At 43.4% G+C, this 26787-nt stretch overlaps 1 protein-coding gene across 8 annotated transcripts in view; it reads left to right on the forward strand.

Moving 5' to 3' along the window:
* Positions 1-26787, forward strand: part of ARHGAP28 (Rho GTPase activating protein 28) — a 140073-nt gene that overhangs the window by 31267 nt on the left and 82019 nt on the right. Inside the window, exon 1 of one of the 8 annotated variants that reach the window (XM_081563364.1) lies at positions 3063-3471. The exons of 5 other annotated variants lie outside the window; for them this stretch is intronic. Coding sequence is in view for 1 of the 3 variants with exons in the window: in XM_081563363.1 (XP_081419489.1) it covers positions 15965-15975 (11 nt within the window). In the remaining 2 variants the exon portion in view is untranslated. Of the gene's footprint in view, positions 1-3062; positions 3472-15829; positions 15976-26787 lie in introns of those variants that run through there. 2 more of the 8 variants (XM_081563365.1, XM_081563363.1) reach the window with 2 other exon arrangements.

Genomic DNA, 26787 nt, shown 5'->3' on the forward strand with positions numbered 1-26787 from the left:
CATACACAATGATACCTTGACTAAGTCTGTTAGTATTAATAATTAGGGCAATAAAACTCTTTTACAGAAAACAGCTAGCAGGGTACATCTGCTTCCCCGGGGAAGGGGAAGGGTGTTAGAACTTCTCCAAGAACTGCTTAAAGAGGGTCTTTCTTCATTAGATGAAGAAGAAACTTGACGACCCGGTCATTTCCACAGTTCACTCCCCACCCCCACAATCATGCATGTTTCTGGAGGCGTTTAAGCCTCACTTGGTAACCCTCAGGGTTGAACTCACAAGCTCTGTGTAGACTGATATTTATCAGGCTGGAGGCTATAGGTAAGGTGAGAAAGCCTTTTTGCTGGAAGCTGTCAAAAGTCTTCTTTAAAATCTTTAATTACTCAATTAAAAATGCCTCTAGCACCGAGGGGGCCCATGAGAGGAGGAGGAGGAGGGATGTAGAAAGCCTTAACATCAGTGTCAAAAATTCTACCTTAGAAAAACAGAACGGACAGTTATTAAAGGTAATAAATTCTGTTTTTATTTGGTCGTGACTCTGTTCTTCAGAGATTCTTCTTCGCTGGCCAAAACCTATAGAACTTTCAGGTTCAGTGATCACGAGATGCTTCCTTATATTTTGGAACTAAAATGGCTCCATTCAAAGCGAGCAACTTTAAATCTTGATATTCCACTTTTAACGCTTGTGGAGAAACCTGTAGTAGGACAGCTGTTATTCTGTCTATAAAGCAGGAGCCAGAAAGAGTGCAGAGAAGGAAAGAGAAACTTGGAAGTGGGGTCCTATTTCTTAAGCAAAGCAAGAGAAACCCTTCAAAGAGGGAATTACATTTCACATGATCCTTAAGATTCAGGATCTTGCCTCTCCTGGTAATTTTATAGAATGAAAAAATATCCACTCAAGTTGCTTTCTTCCTTACACATAATAGATTAATGAGCAGCCATCAGAGAATTGGTTTTTAATCTCTAGTGACCTAAACTAGCCTGACCTGGATTCAGGCAATAATGTGAAGGCTCAAAACTAAATCTATTGTTCCAGGTCCCCACGACTCTCCTGTCTCCAGACACATTGTTATGTTATATTAAACATCAGTAGTCGGATCATAAGAGCCACACGGGACCGCATGGGACCACATGGTCTCTAGCCTTCTCGTCTGGGTAATGCTCTTAAAAAAAATCAATGAGTTCTCATCAATCCCACCACCACCAAGCTCCGACTTAAAGGGCAACAAAACAGAGAGAGTTTCCACTTTGAACAAAAACAGGCCCGAGGAAGGATTTTAGGAACTGCTGCTGCTGCTAAGTCTCTTCAGTCGTGTCCGACTCTGTGAGACCCCACAGACAGCAGCCCACCAGGCTCCACTGTCCCTGGGATTCTCCAGGCAAGAATACTGGAGTGGGTTGCCATTTCCTTCTCCAGTGCATGAAAGGGAAAAGTGAAAGTGAAGTCGCTCAGTCGTGTCCAACTCTTAGCGACCCCATGAACTGTAGCCTACCAGGCTCCTCCGTCCATGGGATTTTCCAGGCAAGAGTACTGGAGTGGGGTGCCATTGCCTTCTCCGATTTTAGGAACAAATTAAGCTAAATGTTTTCAACGAATTAATTCACATTAGATATTGTAACTAGTATCCATGAGATAAGAAGTTTGTGGATATTAGGTACAGTATCCAATATGAATTAATTTGCTGAAAATGTTTAGCTGAGTTTGTTCTTGAAATCCTTCCTCCATGAGTAAGAAGTTTGTGGGCTCCCCTGGTGGCTCAGATGGTAAAGAATCTGCCTACAGTGCAGGAGACCCAGGTTTGATTCCTGGATGAAGAAGATCCCCTGGAGAAGGGCATGGCAACCCACTCTAGTATTCTTTTTTTTTCCTAGTATTCTTGCCTGGAGAATTCCATGGACAGAGAAACCTGGTAGGCTATAGTCCATGGAGTTGCAGAGTCAAACATGACTGAGCGACTAACACTTTAACTTCACTTCAAGAACCATCTTAATAATGTATTTAGAACTGGGTGATCTAACAAAAAACATACAGTCATATTTATCTAAAATGTTTTTCAGAGTTTCAACTTGTCTTAAAATTCTATCACATTGCATTTTTCCTGGGGTGTTTTTCTATTAAAAAAAAAGTGGCTGTACATTCACTAATGTGACATGTATTTGTTACAGGCTTACCATGTGTAGAGCTTTGAGCTTGATTTTGCCCGAAATGTTGCATTTATCTGTTCATTTATTTAGCAATTATTTATTGCATGTTACTATATGCAAGAAAGTGTTCTGGGTACTGGAGCTATTGTTAAAAACCAGCATTCCCGGTGAAGCCTTTGACTCTCTGGCAGCCTGGGCGCCAGTGGGGAGGCAGCCAGCAAACAGGCAAACAAATGGATATTTTGTATAATTTTGTGTAGTTTATATTTTGTATAATTTTGGAGAGAAGTGAGGAGAGGTATTCGCTCTTGTTGTTGTTTAGTCATCGAGTTGTGTCCAACTCTTTTGCGACCCCACGGACGTAGCCCGCCAGGCTTATCTCTTTTTATCCAGCTGCTAATAACGTCTGTAACGGCCACTGGGCAGCTGGACGCCATGATGTAATGACCACATGCTCTGACATTATTGGGCGCAGTGTGGGGTCTTTTCCAGTCATCTTACACAGTTCTCACAAGCAGACACATAAAGCACGTGTTACTGATCCCATTTATTCAGGCAAAGAAACTGAGACTCAGAGAGATTGGGTGTATTTCTTTACTGAAGGCTAGCAAACGGTGAAGGTTTTTTGAATCAAACCCTTGCTTTCTGACCACGAATCTCATGGTTTTTCTCTGTGTTCTTACTTGATAGACATTGGTTCAATCATCCACACAGTCTTTCCTTTCTATACTTCAGGTTAAGAAGCTTTCAGGAGTTAGAACAACTTTTACCAGATCACAACAGGTACAGGTTTTGCTTTTGACTTTCAAAGTGCTTTTAATAAAGCCTCCTGTCTACTTAGTGGAGAAGAGAAGGAAAGGGAAAAAAGAAGAGAAGGAAAGGGAAAAAAGACTTCTAAAAATCTCCCTTGCACACCACACGGGTTTGCATAAATCTCAGCCTTCTCGGGGCTGATTACACTCTGCAGTCTTCATTCGGAAATGGATGAAAATTTGAGCCGGGACACAAACAGGAAGGCTCCAAGGCAGCATTGGTCTCGCAGGCACCACCTCTTTAAATAGCTCCAGTGCGCTGGGAATTGTTCTCTGCTCCGAGGAGAAGCTCCCTCACAGCCCTTTGTTTCTTGGGCCGCAGAGCTGGAGGCAGCCGCAGGACAGATCCTGGCTCCCAGGTGGAGCGGGAGGCAGAACTCGGCAGGTGGTGGGGGCGGTGCAGTGGGCCGGAGGATGGCCTCCCCACCCCTGGGCCATGAGGACACAGGGCCACAGAGATGTTTTGAGCGTCCATCTCCCTTGATAGCATTCGTGACACTCTTAACCTGCTAAGAGGTAAGTTTCAGAGCACTTCTTCAATCAATATTTTGGGCTATAGGCTTCTTTCTGCTGACTGGTTTGTTGTTGTTGTTTTTTTTTTCCTTATAAGAGGCAAGGAGAAAGCAGACAGTTGCTGTAACTTTTTTGTTTGTTTTAAATCCATTTTTCGGTGAACGCATGGGTGGGGCTCATAGTTTTTTTCATTAGATTATTGGTACATGGTATTAAGTGACAGTAAACTATTAACTTTTTAACTTTTCATGATTTTGTTATGGTGTGAATGTAAGTTTCTAAAGCCCAAATATAGAAGGGAAGTAGGTACGCCCTGTTACTAATTTGAGAAGACTAGTTAAAATGGGATCTTAATACATACTTAAAAATGAATGACTTGGAGGTGTCTTGCTTCCAGTTCCTGTTTTTGCTCGGGAGCATTTAAACTGATCTAATCTTTCAGATGATTATCTAATCTTAGAAACATCTGCTGAGGGAGACTCTATTACCCAAGCAAGCTCTTCCACCCTTTAATGGAATTAAAATATTTCTTTGGTGGGGCTACCAGTCCTTCCTCTGATTTCAGTGCTGGGGCAAATGGCGCCAAGGGGAAATGGCTGAGTCTCCTGGCCTGGTTCATAGAGAAGACACTTGGGTGAGAAAGGGGTTCTCCTTTTGTGCCTGCCCGACGTGGGGTTTGTGTGACTGCCTCTGTCCATTTCCTCTAATCTTTTCCTGCCCTCCGTCTGCTCTGCTCTTAGGCACCTTCTTTGAGACACGGGTGCCTGAGTAAGAGTGTACACGCAACACCAAAAATCCATCTGATTAATCACAAGCAGAGGGTCTACTTCAAGAAACACAAGTGCATGCTCTCCCCAGGAAGATTTCCATGGTCTGTTTACCTCGTTTCGTGTTTAACTGTTAGAGCACTGTTGTCCATACAGCCACTTGCCAAGGCTCCTCACTGCACTTCTGTTTTCTTCTGCCTTTTCTTGTCCTCTGTGTTGTCTTTGGGGGGGAAGTGAAGAATCAGGAACGATGGTTTTGTTGTTTATTTGAAATTCATTTCCTTTGAATTGGATTAGAATCATTTGCTTCACTGTATTCTGGGTTCTTTTTATTTAAGTAGCATCATCTTTATATTTTACAAGTCTGTTTTTTTGTTGTTTTTCAATTGTTTTACTAGTGTATTTTGTCATCAAAAGTAAAGACTATTTTGGCCTCATTGAGACTTCTTTTTAGATTAGAATGTGGTAAGAAAGCCTGCTTAACTGAAATACTGTTTTTGTTTGTTTGTTTATGTATTTTTAGTTTTATCACAGATTTCAGGGGGTAGTAAGCATAACCAAGGTTCATGACGGGATAAATTTTCAACGTGATATCTAGGATTGTGGAAATAGCTTGATGCACTCATTTATTTGTGAAAATAAAGTTACATTTTTGTGCTTTGGTGATTACTACTAAATAAGGAGTATGTAATTTTGAATCTTGGAAGTAATAAGGAATTTGTTTTATATTTATAAATAATTTTCAGTTTCACATTCTATGGTTTCACTGTGATAGCCCCTGTAGTTCAGTATCTAATCACAGCCCTGCCCCCTCTGTACGTGATCTTTTACAGATTTGCTAAGGCCCTGGTTAAACTCTAAGCCCAGGGATGAATTGAAGAGCAACTGTGCTAATCAAAGGCAAATTTAACAAGATACGACTTCTGTTTAGATTTGAAAATATACAAACAAAGGACTTAATTTTTATGATCCTAAAGTTTAAAAAAAATCGATGGAAAACAGAACAACAACGCTTAGGTTACCCAAGCAAGCACAATTTATGCAGATAAGGAATTCTGAAGGCAGTGGGCATAATAATGCAAGGCTCTAACAGCCAAGGTCCCAGCAGAGATTATCTGAAAGGTAATAAAATAGCTCAGAGGATGAGCTAAAAGGAAATCAGTGCCCCTCTGCAGTAAGCAGAATGATGAAGTGAGGTACCAGATTTACTGGAAGGCCTCCTACTGACCCCAGCTGAGCTGAGTGCAGGAATGTGTTTCAAAGCCTAGTTAAACCCCCAGAGGTAGTGTTCTGAATCAGCCTTGCTGACGTCAACACAGACCCTGCCTGGAAATCTTCCAGAAGCAGGGAGTGAAGGCAGCACAGTCGAGATGTGCACTATTGTTGCAGTAAAGACACGGGAAGCAGAATACTGCCGTCTTGGGAGACAGAGCGCAAAAGCCTTTCAGCTCGCTCTGAAAGTGTTGTACAACCTGGAGGTGAGAGCACGGACAGAGAAAAGAGCACTAACCATGGCCTCCAAATGCTTGTCTAACCAGAAGGATGGAGGATCGAGAGAAAGGGACTCGTTTCTTAGAGAAGCCTGTGGATCATCGAAGGGGGGAAGACTATTGAGACCATGTGAGTGCTGATGAGGTGGACTTCCATTGCTAGGCAACTTGAGTGATGAATTAATAATAAGCTTACAAAGCTCAGGTCGCAGACAGACTCAGGTCTTGTAAGTGAGCAGGGTGAACAGGTCTTGTTTCTGGGAGCTATGAAGCTCCCTGTTATGCACTGTCCATTTGTTAGATACGGACAAGTAAATGAACACAAAGACTTCAACCGTTTTTCTTTCTCTTATGAAAATAGGTAGTAAAATTGGGGTCAGATATGTAAATAACATCTCCCACTTAAATGCAGTTCTCTGTTTTAGACTTTCCAAGAGTCCAGCAATCACTAGTTGGGACATGAAAAGTTCATTGTTTTGCTTTAAAGGGCAGAAGGTTCAGTATCTGTTATTTGTATACTGAAGTGGTATTTAACTATCTGAAACTTCTGGAATAAGGTGATAGCAGAGTTGTTTTCACCCTGTTTTTCTTCTTGTTCTGTGAGTTGCAATGGTAATCCCAAATAGCGCTTCTGTAAACTTGGAAAGCAGAGAAGGCAATGGCAACCCACTCCAGTACTTTTGCCTGGAAAATCCTGTGGACGGAGGAGCCTGGTAGGCCGCAGTCCATGGAGTCACACAGAGTCGGACACGACTGAAGTGACTTAGCAGTAGCAGCAAACTTGGAAAGGAGTCCTGGAGTTATGGAGACAGGAACCCCATGCCAGCCCTGCCTGCTGAAGGTAGTTAGAGAGCCTGGTGTCAGGGATCCACAGGAGTGACAGGAATAGTCAGCCAGGGGCTTTGTAGCAATATAACTGTAATTATCATGAGGCCAGCAGAGCGTGTACGCACTTCAGAAGATTCTTCTTGTGTAATAGCATGGTATGCATCAGTTGTCTCTCATTCTTTGACAACCTCAAATGATTCAGTAGGTATGAATATTTTTTGCTTACTGGGTGGTGCTAGTGGTAAAGAACCTGCCTGCCAATGCAGGAGACCTAAGAGACTTGGGTTCGATCTCTGGGATGGGAAGATTCCCTGGAGGAGGAATGGCAACCCACTCCAGTATTCTTGCCTAGAGAATCCCATGGACAGAGGAGCCTGGCAGGCTATGGTCCATAGGGTTGCAAGGAGTCAGACACGACTGAAGTGGTTTAGCCCGCACACACGCATGAATATTTAAGTGTATTTTAGTTCAGATTTTCCAGGATTTATCACTTGATCCATCTCTGTTTGCTGCTGCTGTTGCTTCTGCTCTCCTCCTCTTTGTCCTTCTGACAAAACAAAAGGCCTAAAGCACAGCCTCCTTTTGAAATTAGGCAAGTCTGTGGAGACCCCTTACCAGTAAGAGCTTGCAGTCCCTTCAAAGTGCATTCTAATCTATGAAATAGAACCCAGACGTCAATATTAGACAATCCCATCCTAAACTTTTTTAGGAAGTAGTATAATTTCCAGAGTATTGGAAGGGTCTGAATGGGAGCTTCAGTTTCAGCATCAGTCCTTCCGATGAATATTCAGGGTTGATTTCTTTTAGGATTGACTGGTTTGATCTCCTGGAGTTTGATTGACTGGAGTCTCCAAGGGACTCTCCAGAGTCTCCTCCAGCAGCATAATTCGAAACCACATGCGTCCTTGGAGCCTTCTACATGTTTCCAGTACTTCCACAGCATTTCCACATGTGTTGTGGCTTCTTGATGATCTCTGTTCATCCACCCTGCTCTGAATTTAGTCCTGGACATCAGCATCCTTCTCCCATGTGGTACCCAGAGCAGAATTCCAGTTCTGCTGCATTCAGGACACTGTCTCCCCTTTCTGTCTGTACATCTATGGGACTTAAGACTCAATTATGTAGTTTTCTTGGCATCCATGTAATGGTCTTGGCTTGTACTGACCTTCCATTTGGCCAACATCTCTTTGTCTTTTTCACATGACGTCTACTCATGCCAGAAAGCAGTCATCCTAAACATGTGCAACTGAAGTTGCAGAACTTCGTTCTCATCCCTATTAAGTTTCATCCTGTTAGCTTCAGTCCCTTAGTCCTCCCAATGGAGAATGTCTTGACTTTGGGATTATTATCCCCAAATAACCTTTTATAGAAGTAAGGAAAATGATCTTCTGAGAAAAAAAAAACAAGTTTAATCTTTTAAAAAATTCGAATAACTCTTCCCAAAGACTGTCTCTGCTCACATCACCTTGGTGAGGGAAACTTAGAGGCTTTTCATGGCCCAGCGGTTACAGGCCTGACGTCTTTCTGTGGCACCTGAAGGTCTTCCCGCTGTGCCTTCTGGTGCACCACTCGCCACCGTGGACTCCTTGTCCCTCCCATCCTGTTTCTGCACCTCCCTGGATCTGTGGCTTTGTTCACCTGGAGCCCAGAATTCACACATGCCTCTGTCTGCCTGTCTGAATCCTGCATATGTTCTCCTTGAGGTCTTCCCTGAACTTTAATAGCAAGTCATTTCCCCTTCCTTTGAGTTCCTGAAGTGTTGTCTAAAACTCATAGCACTTACTGAATTCTGCTTTATGAGAGCAGAGTGGCGTGGTGGTAGAGAGCAGAGGCCCTGAGATTGGACGGTCTGAGTGCTGTCCAGACTGACTCCCTTAGCAGCGGTATAATCTTGGGCACAGGGGCGTTTCTCCCTAACCTTTGGCTGTCGCATCTGTAGAATGCAGACAGTAGTACCTACCTTATAGGGTTGTCAAGAGAATTGAAACAGTTAGTACCTTTTAAAGCACTTTCGGGGGTGCCTGCTGCACAGTGACTGCTGATAATTGTTAGCTATCTCTGTTGTTGTTTGTTTGTTTAGTCGCTAAGTCATGTCGGACTCTTTGTGGCCCCGTGGGCTGCAGCATGCCAGGTTCCTCTGTCCTCCACTGTCTCCTGGAGTTTGCCCAAACTCATGTCCATTGAGTCCGTGATGCCATCCAACCATCTTACCCTCTGTCGCCCCCTTCTCCTCCTACCTTCAGTCTTTCCTAGCATCAGGGTCTTTTCCAAGAAGTCAGCTCTTCCCATCAGGTGGCCAAACTATTGGAGCTTCAGCTTAAGCATCAGTCCTTCGAATGAATATTCAGGGTATTTTCTTTTAGGATTGACCGGTTGGATCTCCTTGCTGTCCAAGGGACTCTCAAGAGTCTTCTCCAGCACCACAATTTGAAAGCATCAGTTCTTCGGCGCTCAGCCTTCTTTATGGTCCAGCTTTCACATGCGTACATGACGACTGGAAAAACCATAGCTTGGACTATGCAGAGGGATGTTTGTCAGCAAAGGGATGTTTCTCCTTTGTGGCTCATATGGTAAAGAATCTGCCTGCAAGGAGGGAGACCTGGGTTCAGTCCCTGAGTCAAGAAGATCCCCTGGAGAAAGGAATGGCTACCCACTCCAGTATTCTTACCTGGAGAATCCCACGGACAGAGGAGCCTGGCAGGCCAGGCTACAGTCCATGGGATCGCAAAGAGTCAGACAGGACTGAGCGACTCACACTGTCACTTTCACTTCATCTAGGTTTGTCCCAGCTTTCCTTCTAAGGAGCAAGCATCTTTTAATTTCATGACGGCGAATTTTACTGAAGAAGCTCAGAATAACTCATGAACATGATTTTTAAAAAATTTTCAAACCATGAATATCAGAGGAAATAGGTGTGAATCTGTGGAGACAGAATATTGGCGAGGAATAGCATTTTCCCACAGAGCCATTGTGAGATGGTCTCCAACTTGAGCCAGCACACAGATTTTTTTCCTGCTTGCAGTTAGATATCAGCCACCATTTTTATAAGCGCTGTGCATGTTTACGGGTATTAGGGAATGCAGGTAGTCTGGAGAAACATAGCCTCAATGTTATGAACTGCTTATCAACATTGTAATCAAAATACTTAATTACTCAAAGCCTAATTTTAATCTGTGTGCCTGTAGGATCATGCCAATTTGCATTTTGCTTTACATAACGTGATAAAAGAAATTGCAAAACATCGTTTTCCTTTATTCCCTTGGGAAAAAACATCATCGTTGAGCAATATCAGAAACTCATGCATTTAGCTTTTGGTGTCATGGGGAGCAGCAGTCTTTAGGCGGATAACTCATTCTGACCTCGGTATTTATTGAAGGACTCCCAAGAATCTTGTGTTGGGTTAGGTAGTGTGATGTTAAGAATTATAAGCTGAACTCTCTCTATTCAGATTTATTTGGAGATATAACACATAGTAAATAAAATAATAATGTACAGCATATTATATGAAAGTTCTGTACTCAGTGCATTATTAAGTCAGTGGTGTAGACAAGTGGACATTCTAAGAGCCTCAACAGGGTAGTTATTAATTGCTACAAATCTGTTTCAGTTTTTTCCTCAAACTATCAAGACATTCTATAGACTAAAGAATACAAGCCTTGAGGATTTCATCAACCAACTAACACTAGTATATTTGTACAAAGTGTTTCTTCTTTGAAAATTTGCTGAACGTTAAATAGTAGATATGGATATATCTGACGAGGAGGAGGATGGTAATAACTAACACATTTTCTTAATTCTGATGGTAACCTTGCAATATTGTTCCAATTTTTTGAGAGGAGGAAAAATTGGATCTCAGAATGGATGCATAGTGTATTATATGAGTAAGAGGTAAATCTGTGATTCAGTATACGTCAGTCCAAATGAAAAGCCCTCTTTCTTAGCCACTGTATTCTCCTGTCTCTGTTGATGCCTAAGAGCAGATCGTTATGGCCAAACCTTAGTGTATATGATTGGAGTGGGACACAGAGATGAGTCTGAAACTTGAGCTAAGGCAGGTTGTAAAGAAACTTATAAAAAACTAATGAGTTTGGAACATCCTGCCAACAGTAGGGAAAGCCTCAACTGATGATTAAGGAGAGAATAGCATTATGTAACTTTTGTTTTAGCAACTTAACTGTTGCAAGTATATGTAAAGGATATTAAACCAGGAGGAAAAAATGGGAATTCCCTGGTGGTGCAGTGGTTAGGACCCTGAGCTCTCACTGCAGGGGATCTGGATTCAATCCCTGGTTGGGGGATTAAGATCCCATAAGCTGTGTGGTGTGGCCAGAAAAATGGGGGGAGAAAAGATCTTGGGAGTCAAGATAGGTGGTGCAGTAGCCAAGACGTAGTCTAAATGCGTGCACTGGATATGCATCAACATCGGAGAAGATGGATTGAGAGATGTGTCTGAAGTAGACTCGCCCTGATTTATGGACCCATCCAGAATGGAGGGCAAAGAAGGGGAATATAATACAAATGGCAGGGTATGTAGTGATGTCATTCCTGAAGTTGGGGAAAAATGAGTGACTACAGTTGGGAGGGGCTGAGTTCTGGACATGAGTTGCAGATGAAGGAGAACATGTGTGTGCTTAGTTGTTCAGTCGTGTCCGACTCTTTGCTACCCCATGGATTGTAGCCCACCAGTCTCTGTGCATGGGGATTCTCCAGACCAGAATACTGGAGTAGGTTGCCATGCCCTGCTCCAGGGGATCTTCCCAACCCAGAAATCGAACCAGAGTCTCCTGCATTGCAGGCGGATTCTTTAACCATCTTGAGCCACCAGGGAAGCATACCAAAGGAGAACATACCGAAGAAAAATTTGACATCCTGAAAGGCCAGAGCTCAAGAGCAACCAGGCCAGAGATTAGTGGTCCTCATCCTGTGAGTGTTGCCATGACAGTGTATAAGGTCACGGGGAGGAGCTGGGGATGCTATGAATAGAGAGATGCTGAAAGAGGATAAAGGATACAACCCAGGAAGGATACCAGTGTTGAAGGTAAGACTCTCCTCAGCAGTGTGCCTATCTGATGGCTACACCAAGGACTCAGATTAGATGTAGGTGTTTCCCAAACCTCAGTCAGCGTGATTACAAGTGTTACAAGCATCCTTCAGGGGAGCTTCCTTAGACAGTGACTAAGCCATTGGCCGTTGATCTGTACTAGTTTCACTCTCAGGGAATTGACTCTGAACTTGGGGAACAGTTTGCTTTCTGTAAATTGACAAGGGTTGGGATCATCTGGAGATATGTGTAACTCACTCACAAATTGGTTGTAAGATGTCCCAGCTTTTCTGTAGGACATTTGAAAATAAAGTTTGCATGATCTAGTTTTAAAATAAGTTAGCGCGGTAATGGAATCCACATGAAATGATGGACGATTCCTTAATGAGTTTCACGTTCCTTCTCAAATGTCCTGGAAACTTTACTGGCAGCTTCCAGGTCCTAAAAATGTAGGGATGCTTGATTGCAGTGTGGCGTGCTCTTCCAGTAATGAGCGGTAACTGACCTAAAACTTGGTCATATCATCCCTTCGTAGACCACTGTTTAGCAATGACCACTGCATGAGAAGCACTAATGCTGCAGGTAGCCTGTGGGGAAATGCCTATGGGACAGGACAAAGCCTTCTGGCTGCGAGATCCTACTGCCCGGGTTCGAAATCTCAGACCTTCCCCTTACCGGCTTGGAATCCTCAGGCCAGCGATGAACTCTCCTTAAGCTTTTGTAAAGGAATTACGACAGTTCCTGTGATATTTTTCATGGGCTTATTGAGGATGTCCAACAGGTATTTTGCCCACTTTGGGCAAGAGAGTATTGTGTATAATTACGGGGTGTAAGTGCACGCCGACCAGAGTTAGTTTCTCTCTTTTATTTTGTTTTAGTATGTTTGTGAGTCTTGTACTATTTGGGAATGCTCTAAGTTTCCTGAGTGTAGTACAGCTCCTACCTGGATAGTCCTGTAAATAATGGATTCTCTGGTGTTAGGGGACATTAGACTGTCACAGGAGTTCATTCTGACAGGTTTGGAAGACTATACATTTTTGGGGTATCCCTCCCTTCCTCTTACAGAATCCCCACTTCACATCTGTAAGCAGAGTGCTGGCCTAACTCTGCAGCTTAAGCAGGGGTCAGAAGCTATGAGGTGCTGAGCTGAAATTCTGTTATGGTCCTTTTTTTTTTCAGTCCAGGTCCAAAGCATGCTTGCCCAAATGTTCCAGTAGAAGTGTTTCCTTTAATGCCCATGCCTTGGAACCATGCACACATAAAGGGTCCATCCTGTTAGTTCAGTTCACTTCGGTTCAGTTCAGTCACTCAGTCGTGTCCAACTCTTTGCGACCCCATGGACTGCAGCACTCCAGGCTTCCCTGTCATTACCAGCTCCCGGAGCCTATTCAAACTCATGTCCATTGAGTTGGTGATGCCATCCAACCATCTCATCCTCTGTCATCCCCTTTTTCTCCTCCCCTCAATCTTTCCCAGCATCAGGGTCTTTTCCGGTGAGTCAGTTCTTCACATCAGGTGGCCAAAGTATTGGAGTTTCAGCTTCAGCATCAGTCCTTCCAGTGAATATTCAGGACTGATTTCCTTTAGGATTGAACGGTTTGATCTCCTTGCAGTCCAAGAGACTCTCAAGAGTCTTCTTCAACACCATAGTTCAAAAGCATCAATTCTTCAGCACTCAAGCTTTCTTGATAGACCACCTCTCACATCCATACATGACTATTGGAAAAACGATAGCTTTGACCAGATGGAAATTTGTTGGTAAAGTAATGTCTCTGCTTTTTATTAAATGCTGTCTAGGTTGGTCATAGCTTTTCTTCCAAGGCACAAGCATATTTTAATTTCACGGCTGCAGTCACCATCTGCAGTGATTTTGGAGCCCCCCAAAATAAAGTCTGTCATTGTTTCCACTGTTTCCCCATCTATTTGCCATGAAGTGATGGGACCAGATGCCAGGATCTTAGTTTTTTGAATGTTGAATTTTAAGCCAACTTTTTCACTCTCCTCTTTCACTTTCATCAAGAGGCTCTTTAGTTCTTCTTTGCTTTCTGCCATAAGGGTGGTGTCATCTGGGTATCTGAGGTTATTGATATTTCTTCGGGCAGTCTTGATTTCAGCTTGTGCTTCATGCAGCCCTACATTTCACATGACATACTCTGCATATAAGTTAAATAAGCAAGGTGACAATATACAGCCTTGTCCTACTTCTTTCCCAATTTGAAACCAGTCTGTTGTCCCATGTCCAGTTCTAACTGTTGCTTCCTGACCTGCATATATATTTCTCAGTAGGCAGGTCAGGTGATCTGGTATTCCCATCTCTTGAAGAATTTTCCACCATTTGTTGAGATCCACACAGTCAGAGGCTTTGGCAAAGTCAATAAAGCAGAAATAGATGTTTTTCTGGAACTCGCTTGCTTTTTCGATGACCCAACGGATGTTGGTAATTTGATCTCTGGTTCCTCTGCCTTTTCTAAATCCAACTTGAACATCTGGAAGTTCATGGTTCATGTATTGCTGAAGCTTGGCTTGGAGAATTTTGAGCATTACTTTACCAGCATGTGAAATGAGTGCAATTGTGCAGTAGTTTGAGCATTCTTTGGCATTTCCTTTCTTTGGGATTGGAATGATAACTGACCTTTTCTAGTCCTGTGGCCACTGCTGAGTTTTCCAAATTTTCTGGCATATGGAGTGTAGCACTTTAATAGCATCATCTTTTAGGATTTGAAATAGCTCAACTGGAATTCCATCACCTCCATTAGCTTTGTTGGTAGTGTTGCTTCCTAAGGCCCACTTGACTTTGCATTCCAGCATATCTGGTTCTACGTGAGTGATCACACCATCGTGGTTATGTGGGTCATGAAGATCTTTTTTGTATAGTTCCTTTGTGTATTCTTTCCATCTCTTCTCAATATCTTCTCCTTCTGTTAGGTCCATACCATTTCTGTCCTTTACTGTGCCCATCTTTGCATGAAATGTTCCCTTGGTATCTCTTAATTTCTTGAGATCTCTAGTCTTTCCCATTCTGTTGTTTTCCTCTATTTCTTTGCACTGATCCCTGAGGAAGGCTTTCTTATCTTTCCTTGCTGTTCTTTGGAACTCTGCATTCAGATGGGTATATCTTTCCTTTTCTACTTTGCCTTTAGCTTCTCTTGTTTTCACAGCTATTTGTAAGGCCTCCTCAGGCAACCATTTTGCCTTTTTGCATTTCTTTTTCTTGGGGGGGACATCCATTTTGCCTCTTGAATTTCTTTATCCTGTTAGTAGGCTGTTAAAAAATCAAATGTAGTTTGGATGCACGTATTATTGAAGGATGCACTGTGTATGCATATGAGTGAGTGAGTGAAAGTCACTCAGTCGTGTCCAACTCTGTGACCCCAGGGACTGTATATTCTCCAGGCCAGAATACTGGCATGGGCAACCTTTCCCTTCTCCAGGGGATCTTCCCAACCCAGGGATCAAACCCAGGTCTTCCGCATAGGCAGATTCTTTACCAGCTGAGCCAAGTGTATAACACGTTATTTGGGAAATTCCCCCAAATTGCAGTATTCAGATAGACATGGAAGCTCTACAAAGCAAGAAGTGTCCTCCTCGGGCTGCTGATCAGCGGTGTGGAATTTCCATGATAGAAAATGAATGATAGTGCTGGCAAACTGAGCATTTTTAGGAATGGAAGCCATTTATCACATTTTCTTGGATAGAGCAAGATTGCGACAATCTGTACCATTGCACAAGTTGGTTTTTGCCAACCGAGTATCAATACTGTGTTTGTGTTCAGAGCTCTCCATGCTGTTCTTATTAGAATTCCACAAAGCTTCAGCATGTGGCTCTCAGGGTACAGTTATGCCAGGATCCCCAGACAGCTGTTTTATGAGTGAGGTCTGCTATGTTGCTAGAGCAAAGGTCACATTCAGTCACAGAAATGTTTTCTTGCTCTCATGAAGCATTTTGACCATTATCCTCCTTATCAGGATGAGATGGTTGGACTGCATCACTCACTCAGTGGACAAGAGTTTGAACAAACTCCAGGAGATAGTGAAGGACAGGGAGGCCTGGCGTGCTGTAGTCCATGGGGTCGCAAGGAGTCGGACGCAACTTAGTAACTGGACGGGTCCTTATCAGGTAAGATGTTTAGTTAGTGATGAAAATCCATTAGTAGTGCCTCTGACAATTATTTATTGCATCATAATTACTCTGGCCGGTGTGGGTTTTTCTAACAACTCTCTGGCAGAAATGCAACCATCCCTCTACAAGAGAAAAGCCAGGATGTCACTATCAGGGAACTCAAAAGCCCCAGCTTATGTAGAAGAGATCCTTAAGAACTGGGACAGTTCAGGAAGCTGCAGCGGGAACACGATGCTGCACGGAAAGACATCATGAAGAAAAGGTGAGCCGAAGGGTCTGGTCCCGCCAGGGAGCCAGGAGCTGCCGGCCGTGCAGATGTGTCACGGGACATGACTGTCGTGTCACCTCTCAGGCAGGACCTGGCAGCTGGAAAGGCAGGTGGTTCCAGGCAGTGCTGCTGCTCACAGCGCATGGGCTGGACCTGCGATACCTTCCCAGCTCTGACTCAGAGCTCAGGTGGGACTGAGATGAAGGCCAGAGGGCCAGCCAGGATCTGCTTGTCCATTGCTGGCACAGGTCAGACCACTGGGCTGCTCTTTTCTGGATAGGATTTGACCTTCATTGAATATCCACATAGAACATCTAAGCGGTGGAGGCTGAGAAAAATCAACCACTTGTAAGGCATATGAACGTCACAGTCACAGGATCTAGCATTCATTATTTCTGGCAATACAGTTTGTATTCTAACTCCAAGCCCCCGTTTCTGACAGAGAGCAGAAGAAATGAATTGAGTCACGGCCACAGCCCATCCACCCCGTCTGATTTCAGGCCAAGTTGCTTCTGGTTAAGAGTCGGGAATATTCGGGATCCTTCCCTTCCACGACCCTCCTTCCCCTCCCTGCTGGTGCTATAAGCAGCGCCTCTGTAGGGGCATCAGGGACCTCGGTTCTGGACTCCGCCTCCCCTCCCCTGACTTCTTGGGGCCCCAAGCTGAGCCCTGACCCCAGTGGACTCAGAGGCAGCGCTCCTGGGATGCAGGCATAGATCTGTGGGCACAGGGCGGCTCCCACCTGGCTTCCTGGTCTAAACTACCTGCTGGGCATCGCCTGCCATCAGGATCTGTACCTCAGGCCAGGAGTGTCTGTTAGATGTAGAATCAGTCAGTCTCCTCTTTCCGTCTCTCAGCTAAAATTGGCACCTTTCAGCAAGGCACGGAACCCCTGAGCCCATCCGCCTTAGCCCCCCAGGTTCCACTATCCAGATTTTTCTTGCCCTCTCACAGTCTCTGCATCTGCCTTCTTTAATGATTAAAGACGAGAAGTAGGGAGCAAGCATCCTCCTAGAGGAGAAGAGGGGCTTGGTAAACAGGGGCAGCTTTAAAGATAAAAGAAAAACAAGCTGACTGCCTGAGGCAAGGGCAGAAACGAAGTCCTGGGAAGCCATTAGAAGACCAGTCCAGGGAGTTAAGAACAGATCTGGGGGGAACCTGTGATCCCGACTCTCATCTGGTACGTGGGGGCTTTATTCTGGGGCTGGGACGCAGTGTGTAGCCTCTAACTGCATATAGTGCTTTTTTCCTCTCTTAAGTCTTCCCTTTCCCCCAGTTTGGAATGGGGTGGTAAAACAAACAAACAAAACTCGTTTTGCCAGTTCATATTTCTTTTCAAAACTATTTCTGTCTCTCTTTTGAACTAAAGCCAAGAATTTGGAATCCTTATTTACTGGTTTTCTATATTATAATTTTTTTCCCTTCTGACAATTCCCCCTGGGGCAAGTGGTGAACTAGCCACCCCGTATCTCTTGGAATATGGACTTAGGGAAGGAGGTGGAGGTGGTGAAGGGGGCACGCATTCGTCAACAGTATATCATCCTGGCAAAGGGCAACCAGATCTGACTCATCAGTTGAGGTCCAGACTGGGTTCTCACTTCCTTGGGAGCCCAGCCATCTCTGACAGCCCTCCACTCTCGAGAAGGATTGCTCTGCTTAGCACTGACCAGGACTGTGTCACATCCCCCAGGGTTGTGAGGGGACACTGTCTTTTAGTGTGAAAGATGCTGGTTTTTAGCATGTTGACAATCCAATTAATGAGGATGTAGTTTTCCCCATTTTTTAGGGTTTTCCTGAGAGCCTTGATTAGAGCTCTCATGAGGAACCATGTATGTATTCTCTGTGTGTGAGTATAGATGTATACACACACACATATATAATTTTTATCATATGTCTCTAACAAACTTCTGGTTGGATTTTTTTAGGAGCTAGCACTTACGATGCATATTATTTCTGATTTTCCTCAGGTCTGCTTTCTTCCCCATATCTTGAAATTCCACCAGTGATATTGCATCTAACTTTTAAACAGGAGTTGGAGGGTTTTAGACAAAATGTCTCTTAAGACTAGACTGAAGGCTGGTCTGCTTGCCTGCCCCCAGCCCCAACCTGCTGGTCCTGTTTCTCTGAGAGATCCTGGGGCCCCTCTGTTCTTAACTCCCTGGGCTGGTCTTCTAATGGCTTCCCAGGACTTCGTTTCTGCCCTTGCCTCAGGCAGTCAGCTTGTGTTTCTTTTACCTTTAAAGCTGCCCCCGTTTACCAAGCCACTTGAGAATCTTCTCCTCTTAAACATTGCCTACAGAATCAGCACAGACTCTCGCAGTCTTTTCTCATGTAGCCCCCGTAGACAAGTCCGGACTCCTGTTTTAAGAGTGTTTACTTTGAACCACAGGAAATAGTGACTTGCTAAATTGGTTGAAGTCCCTGTGTTCGCGGGCTCCCTGTGCTGGTCACTGTGTCCTCTGATCTTCGTTCTGGGTGGCTCTAGAGGTCCATCCCCTGGCCCCTTGGTCCTCTAGTTGCGCCCAACCAGTGGGAGGCAAGGGAGGGGATCAGACGATGGGAAAGGAGTGAGGCTGGGATCTCCATTTTCAGTCCCTGTCCCTGGGAGATGCCTTTGCTCCTCCTTTCAAGATACCCAGGAACATGGCGCTTTTTACGACCCTGGGCTGTTATTCTTGTTCCAGCCTCAAAGTTCTTTGGTGCTGGTAAACTGCCTCTCACTCCCTTTGCCCCTTTTGGTCTGGGGCTTGTGTTGGCTCATCCTCTTGGTTCCAAGTCCTAAAGTTCTTAATCTTCTCTTATTGGTGTCCCTGAATGCTACTCACATTAGGGCTGCTCAGTTAAGCTATTTGAGTTTACTGTCTGCTTCTTTCCACAACCCTAGTTGATTCATGAATTACAGACATTCAGAGCACAGGTCCTGAGGCAGCCTTGTTGCTTGAGGTGTGTCTGAACTGTGGACCAGCGTATCTGTAACCCCCTGGGAGCTTGCTAGAAGACCAGGCTCTAGGGTTCTGACTCAGACTTCCTGAATCAGAAGCTTCATTCTAGCAAGATTCCCAGGTGATTTATGTGCACCTTAGAAACTGGGAAGCCTTGCTCCAAAGGTAAGTTCCTTCTCAGGAAGTAAGTGGCCAGGACCCCTGTTGGGTTGAGGCTTGGTACTCTGAATGTAGTCTCCTTCATTTCATTATAGGGACAACTCTCCTGGCTCCTCTTGTCCTGCTTCCAACCTCCTCATCCTGGAGCAAAGCTCATATCCCTCTTATCCTTTTCTTACCTGTTCATGGGCATTGCCCACATAAGGCTTCCCTGGTGGCTCAGCTGGTAAAGAATCTGCTTGCGGTGGAGGAGAGGCAGGTTCAGTCCCTGAGTCAGGAAGATTCCCTGGAGAAGGAAATGGCTATCCACTCAGTATTCTTTGGTCCACTCTCAGCCCATGGAATATCAATGGGAAATTCCATGGACGGAGGAGCCTGGTGGACTACAGTCCGTGGAGTCGCAAAGAGTCTGACACAGTGACTAAACCACCACCACCATTGGACACATTGTCAACCTTAGGTACTGTCTAGGTGTTAAGAATACAAAGAATAAGATGACATCTCATTGCTCTGAACTGGATTTAGTGACAGAATGAAGACTTGTTCACAGTCAGTGTGAAGACAGTAAGAGGTACATGCTTATAACAGAGACGGGAACAAAATAAGGTGGTAAAAAGGCCAGAGTATCAAAACTGCTGAATATGAGGAAGTCCGTCTATAAAATTCTATGAAAAGCCTTGTGTTTTCCAATTTTAGTCGCATTTGAAAGTCTTGAGGACAGATACCCAATTGTAATCCCCTGTCCTTAGACTTCATCCTAATGTCACTTTTGACAAATAGCATCTCTCCCAGGACCAGCCAGCAGTCTGCCGAGTCAGTCTTGTTTGTACTGAGGTGGCTGCTGAGCAGCAAATACCCACGGTCAGCCAGATCCCTAAGGACATGAAGAGACAGGTTTTTTTCTGAAAGGAAATTCACGGAGGAAAAACCAACTGTTTACCTCCTAAGCTGTCTTTGGAATTAATTTCAGTGCTTGTTAAGGAATCTAAATCTCCCATTCATGAGGTTCTTACTGGAGTTCCTAATTAGGCCCTCATCCTTTGTCACCTGTAAGCTGCTCTCCCACTCAAGACTGCATAATTCATGTAAATAAAATAACACAGATGCCAAATTTTCCAAGCAGAATGGGGAGGGGGCAATTTTTATACCATTATGATTTTTCAAAATAAGAAATATTGGCTTTGGACTATGAATATTGATTTAACCATTCATTCATTCATCCTTTCTTTTAAGAGGACCAGGTATGTCACTCAACACATACTCATTATTTGTTAATAAGTTCATCTTTATCATTTTTCTAGATTCCACATATATAAGCAATATTACATGGTATTTTTTTTCTGTTTCTGGCTTCACTCTGTATGACAGTCTCTATTTCCATCTGTGTCTCTGCAAATGGCATAATTTTGTTCCCTTTCACGGCTCAGTAATATTTCATTGTATGTAAGTACCACATTTTTTTTTATCATTCTTCTTTCGATGGACATTTAGGTTGCTTCCATGTCCTGGCTTTGTAAATAATGCTGTAGTGAACATTGGGATGCATGTATGTTTTTGTATAATGGTTTTCTCCAGGTATATGCCCAGGAATGCAATTGCTGAGTCATATGTTACAAATTTCAGCAAGATCTTTTTTGACCCATTTCTTAGAGTAATGAAAATGAAAACAAACATAAACAAATGGGACCCAAACTTAAAAGCTTTTGCATAGCAAAGGAAACCATAAACAAGAAGAAAAGACAGTCCTCAAAATGGGAGAAAATATTGGCAAACGAAGCACCTGACAAGGAATTAATCTCCAAAATATATAAACAACTCATGAAGCTCAATATCAAAACAAACAAACAAACAAACAAATCCAATCAAAAACTGGACAGAAGACCTAAATAGACATTTCTTCAAAGAAGTCACACAAATGGCCAACAAACACATGAAAAAATGCTCAACATCACTAATTGTTAGAGAAATGCAAATCAAAACTACAAGGAAGTATATTACCTCACACCAGAGTGACCATCATCCAAAAATCTACAAACAGGACATACTAAGAGAGGGTGTGGAGGAAAGAAACCCTCCCACGCTGTTGGTGGGAATGTAAATTGATATGGCCACTGTGGAGAACAGTATGGAGGTTCCTTAAAAAACTGAAAACCGAATTACCATTTGCAGGCTTCCCAGGTGGCCCTCGTGGTAAAGAACCTGCCTGCCAATGCAGGAGATATGAGAGACATGGGTTTGATCCTGGGTCGGGAAGATCCCCTGGAGAAGGAAATGGCAACCCATTCCATTTCTTGCCTGGAGAATCTCGTGGATAGAGGAGCCGGGCAGGCTACAGTCCATAGTGTCGCACAGAGGTGGACATAACTGAAGCAACTTAGCACGCACACATGTCACTTTTTAGAAATGAGGTTAACAGTGACAATAATTATGAAGGTATTCACTTCCTTCTGTGAGTCTCATCTGCAGCTGAGGAAAGATGTTTTCACATACGCAAGTGATTCTCAACAGTGGGAACTTTTAAAAAATATTGATACTGACATCTGGGCCGCACCCCTTTGATTACCATTCAGTTGATCGGGAATGTGGTCCAGTCTTTAAGATTGTAAAAGCTGGATGTGTAAAGTGATGGTACCGTGAATATTAATTTGGTGTCTTGGCTTCCCTAGTGGTTCCGGTAAGTGCTTTACTTTACTACTCAGAGACACAGATTTAACCAAAGTGTTAAGCATAACTCTCAAAGACTCATCTATTGTAAATACGTAGGCACAAAGTATTATTTTAATGTAAAAGCTTAATTCATCTTTTCTAACACTCTCTACCAGTTGTATCAATCATTGATTGATCCAGCTGCCATTTCCTCCTAACTAACTTGACTTAGTGTTCTTCTTTTGGCACATTCTGGTTCCATCTACTTTTTGTCTTGTCAGAAACTTGGCTTCAGCTCCTGCAAGCCAGCTGGGTATGTGAGGTGCTTGAAGATTTTCTTCCTGCAGCTTTTGGCGACTTACATTAATTTGGTCACTTGTCAAGTACTTCCTGCACGCAAACTCAGCATCAGGGCTCAGAACACAAAGATGACTAAGACACAGTGTTTTCCTAGGAAGAGGAACTCTTGCAGTCATTTCTCTCTTATACCACAGCAATATTTGGGAAGAGAGTTTGAGTGGCTGCTAACTCTGTGGGCAAAAGCTCCAGGCTGTAATGGCGTTTCAATAGAGTCTTAAAGGATAAATGTGCTATTTGACCTGGCAGCAAAAGGGAAAAAGGACATTCTTGTCAGAGAAAAACAGCCTTGCAGAAAATGCCACAGTCCATGGTGTGTTCAAGCAAAAGTGGCAGGTTTCTGTTTGTTGGTGCGGAATTGCAGGGGACGAGGCTGAAAAAACAGACTTGGGAGAGCAGTTCTCTGATCTTTTCATGACATACCTATGCATTTGCTCCTCGACCTTTGCCCTGCTAGGGAGCAAGTGGGAAGGGACAAATCTATGCTTTGAAAACCTTCATCTCAGTGCAGCATGGAAGATGGGCAGAGGGGAAAATACCCAGGAAGGAAGGCTGTCACAAACAACGGGACAATGATCCAGACGCTGTTGACAAGGCTTGAAAAGGATTTAAAGTAATTCCTTATAGGAAAAACGTGAGCATGGTGGAAAATCATGAAGATAATGAGAAAAAAAACCATGAAGGGGAAAATACAAATCATCTATACTCCTTTGCCCAGAGATAACCACCATTAGTGTCATTCCAATCATTTTTCCCTGCATAATTTATATGGTTAAGATAATTTTAGATCCTAATTTTTCATTTAACGCTATGAGAAGCAGTCTTATTATAATAAAGACATTCCATTAGCATAACTTTAATGGCTGCAAAATCACTTTTGGATGGTTGCACAATAAAAATACCAAACCATTCCCTTAACAAGTTACTTCCAAATTTTCTTAAATAACCTTCTATTTAGCAACTTTGTGCAAAAAATTGTATAAATGAAACGTTTTTATAGGCTATATAACTTAAGTAAAATTAATGAGTTAAGCAACACTTAACGTTAAGTCTTTAATGCTGCTTCCTGTATTTTAGAAAAAGTGCAAACACATGTGCTTTAAATTTTAGACATATAGCCATTTGGCAAATAAGTGTTAGTCAAAGCTGTCAAAGTAAGCAGGGGACATAAATCAGTTCAAAAGGGGGGTGCAGCTGAGACTCGGGAGCATTGCAGCTTAGAGTTGGGTATAAAGGAGTCAGTAAAATAGAGTAAGAAAGGGGCTCAGGAGGGTCAGGAGGTAGCTTGTCCAAGAAGCCAGGAATGAGAGATTTTCCAGAGAAGAAACAATGGCTACAACCCTGGCTTTCAATCTTATCAGACAAATTTGCTCCATTTATCATCCCAGGATGAAATTTACTAATAACATGCTCTGCTTGTGCAAGCAGTACCAAGCGTTAGTCACTCAGTCATGTTTGACTCTTTGCGACTCCATGGACTCTGTCGCCCAGCAGGCTCCTCAGTCCATGGACTTCTCCAGGCAAGAATACTGGAGTGGGTAGCCATTCCCTTCTACAGGGGAATCTTCCCAACCCAGGGATTGAACACTGGTCTCTTGTGTTGCAGGCAGATTCTTTACCATCTGAGCCACCAGGGAACTTGTGTACATAATGTTAAACATCAACATAATGCTCCAACTGTGAGATAAAAAAATAAAAGGAAAGTATATTTTATATAACACGTATTTCAATGTATAAACATTGGGACACGACTCAAGCAGATGGCACCATGAAGAAGTTGGATGGCTGCTCTGATGGGCAGAGTCAGCATGGATGGAGACCCTGCACGTGGAAATCAGGCTGCCCGGGCTTCCTGCTGCCTTGCTGCATAGGACTTGAATTTCCAGTACGGTGAATATTCGAACAAAACAAAGTACAGTTTTCCCTCCACTTACATTATAGTTGTGTTCCTGGAAAATTCTGTGTATGCAAAATACTTTGTATTAAGTCTGAAACTGAATCAGGCTCTGAATCACTGAATCAGGTTGCGGTGATTACAAACAGGTGTCTCACCTGTGATCATTGTCCAGCAGGGCATTTGAAACTCACATGTGACACAGGACAGTTCTTTTTTGGTGCAGGACTGTCCACTGGATCGTAAGACTCCTAGCATTCCTGGCCCTGCTGATTAAATACCAGAAGGCCCCTAGTTGTTTTGACAATAAAAAGCTCTCCCACAGCATTCCAGGGCACTCCCTGCGGAGTGACTGAGTCCAAGCGAGAAGCACAAGCACGGGTTCCTGGTGTCACAGGCCCCTCCTTGTCTTTAGAATTCTTTAGTTTTAAGAGTTCGGGCTAAGCAAGAGATGCAGGGGAATTAACGTGATGCGTGACCTCCATAGAATTCTTGGTTCTTCCCTCCTCAAATGATTATAAAGTTTTTCCCCGCCCTTTCCACATAAATTTCCCCAATTCCTTCTTTCCTCATTGAAGTGTACGTTCTTGGGTTAATTCATTAGACGTACAGGTACCGCAGTTACCCTCAGCAAAGACTGATAGAGCAGCATCCAGCCCACATACAAACTAAATCTGCTCCTTAAAGGTGCTTCCAGATGACCAATGCTTATCATCACTTGGTTCAGATTTGTATTTTAAACATTTAGCAGAACATAATGAGGATCCTGAAAGAAACACCTCAGTTATTCTGGGTGATCTGTGTGGCCTTTATACTGATCATTTGGGTGCCAAAGCTTTCCTTACTTCTTCCCAGGAGACTATTCTCCTTTGCTCTGTGACCTTGGGCAAGTCACTTAACATTGGCAGGTTCCATTTCTTCATGATTAGAATACATATGAGACATGATAAATGTGAAACTCTAAAATACTGTGAAGTGTAAGGTCCATAGTTGGTATGGGACAATAGCTGACTATGGAAGACTTTCGCATTTGAGAATAATCAGGTTTTCTTATGCTCAAAGTAAGGGCACATGAAGAAACTTGCTCTAGTATTTCTTTGAAGTGTTATTTTAACTATTCAGACCATAGGTCCTCTTACATTTAACTCTATTTCATGTTTAGTTTTTCCTCTTCTTTCTATCTTTTCATGCCCAAGGGGAACAGGCAAGTTTAGGGTGGATGGAAACAGTGTGGAAGAAAAGAATTAGACATAGGGCCCTGGTGGTTATGTTCTGAGTGGCAGGAGAATAAAGAATTGCAGTCAATTTTTAGGGAACTGTTTCAATGTCTTTTCGTCCTCTCCTTTTTCACTCATCTCAACTGCACGTGAAGCCACGCTGTGAATTGTAAAACACCGCATGTGTTTCTGGGCAGTGATACTGAAAAGACAGTAAGCTATCCTCTGTTTGCTTTCATCAGTAGAGGTTGTAAATTGGCTTCCAGTTTGTTCAGGGAGATCCATGAAGGTTAAGAGTAGTCCAGAAGGGCTCAAAAAATATAATTCACAATATAAATGGATGAACTTTAGGGTACATGTGTCTGTTTGAGTTATGGTTTTCTCAGGATATATGCCCAGTAGTGGGATTGCTGGGTCATATGGCGTAGTTATATGTTTCATTTTTTTAAGGAACCTCCATACTGTTCTCCATAGTGGCCGTATCAGTTTGCATTCCCACCAGCAGTGTAGGAGGATTCCCTTTTCTCCACAACTCTCTCCAGCATTTATTGTGTGTAGATTTTTGGTTGATGGCTATTCTGACTGTGTGGGATGATACCTCATTGTAGTTTTGATACGGAATCTGGAAAAATGTTACCAATGGACCTATTTGTAGAGCAGTAGTAGAGAGACGGACACAGCGGGGACAGGAGAGGGTGGGGTGAGGTGGGAGAGGAGCAGTGACTTACAGACACGGCCGTGTGTAGAGTAGACAGCTGGTGGAAAGCTGCTGCATAGCACAGGGAGCTCAACGGGATGGTCTGTGATGACCGAGAAGGATGGGATGGCTGCCCAGCATGGGAGGCAGACTCAAGAGGGAGAGGATATATATATGTGTATAGCTGATTCACGTTGTTGTACATCGGAAACCAACACAACATTGTAAAGCAATTATCCTCCAATTAAAAAAAAAAAGAAAATTTGACACCTGAACTAACCCATCAACTATGAGTTTATCCTGGATTCAAGTTTTGATTAAATCACTCCTGCAATGGGCAGCCCACTCCAGTATTCTTGCCTAGAGAATCTCAGAGACGGGGGAGCCTGGTAGGCTGCTGTCTATGGGGTCGCACAGAGTCAGACATGACTGAAGCAACTTAGCTGCAGCAGCAGCAGCAGCAGTGGGTATGAAGGGGAGAGTGGGGTTATCCATTGTAGATTTCAATGATGAAATGAATTATATGACTTCTTTATTCATTTCCAGTTAAGAAAAATAAAAATATTGAATAGCAAGCACTGTTAAGCTGTTTTTCCACTTCAACAATGTTTCTCTTTAAGAGAATAAATGTGCAGTGGTGTGCAGTCCTAAGCTTAAGATGTTGCAGAACAGATGCACGGAAGATGGACCATGTTCAGATAACTGCCGGGTTGGGTCTATATTTTCTATAGTTTATCTCACTGCACATGATCACTACTTCTGTCCCAAACCCTTGGACCCTCCCCACAAAGTAAGTGTCATAACAGACCAGCAAGTTTTGTTAGAATCCATCGTTTTTGCTTTGTAATGTGGTAACTAAATTGCAGGGGGTTTTACTTGATGTTTTTTGCCTGT

Source organism: Giraffa tippelskirchi, chromosome 14, assembly GCF_054371585.1.
Source record: "Giraffa tippelskirchi isolate mGirTip1 chromosome 14, T2T-mGirTip1v1.2.pri, whole genome shotgun sequence".
Taxonomy (NCBI): domain Eukaryota; kingdom Metazoa; phylum Chordata; class Mammalia; order Artiodactyla; family Giraffidae; genus Giraffa; species Giraffa tippelskirchi.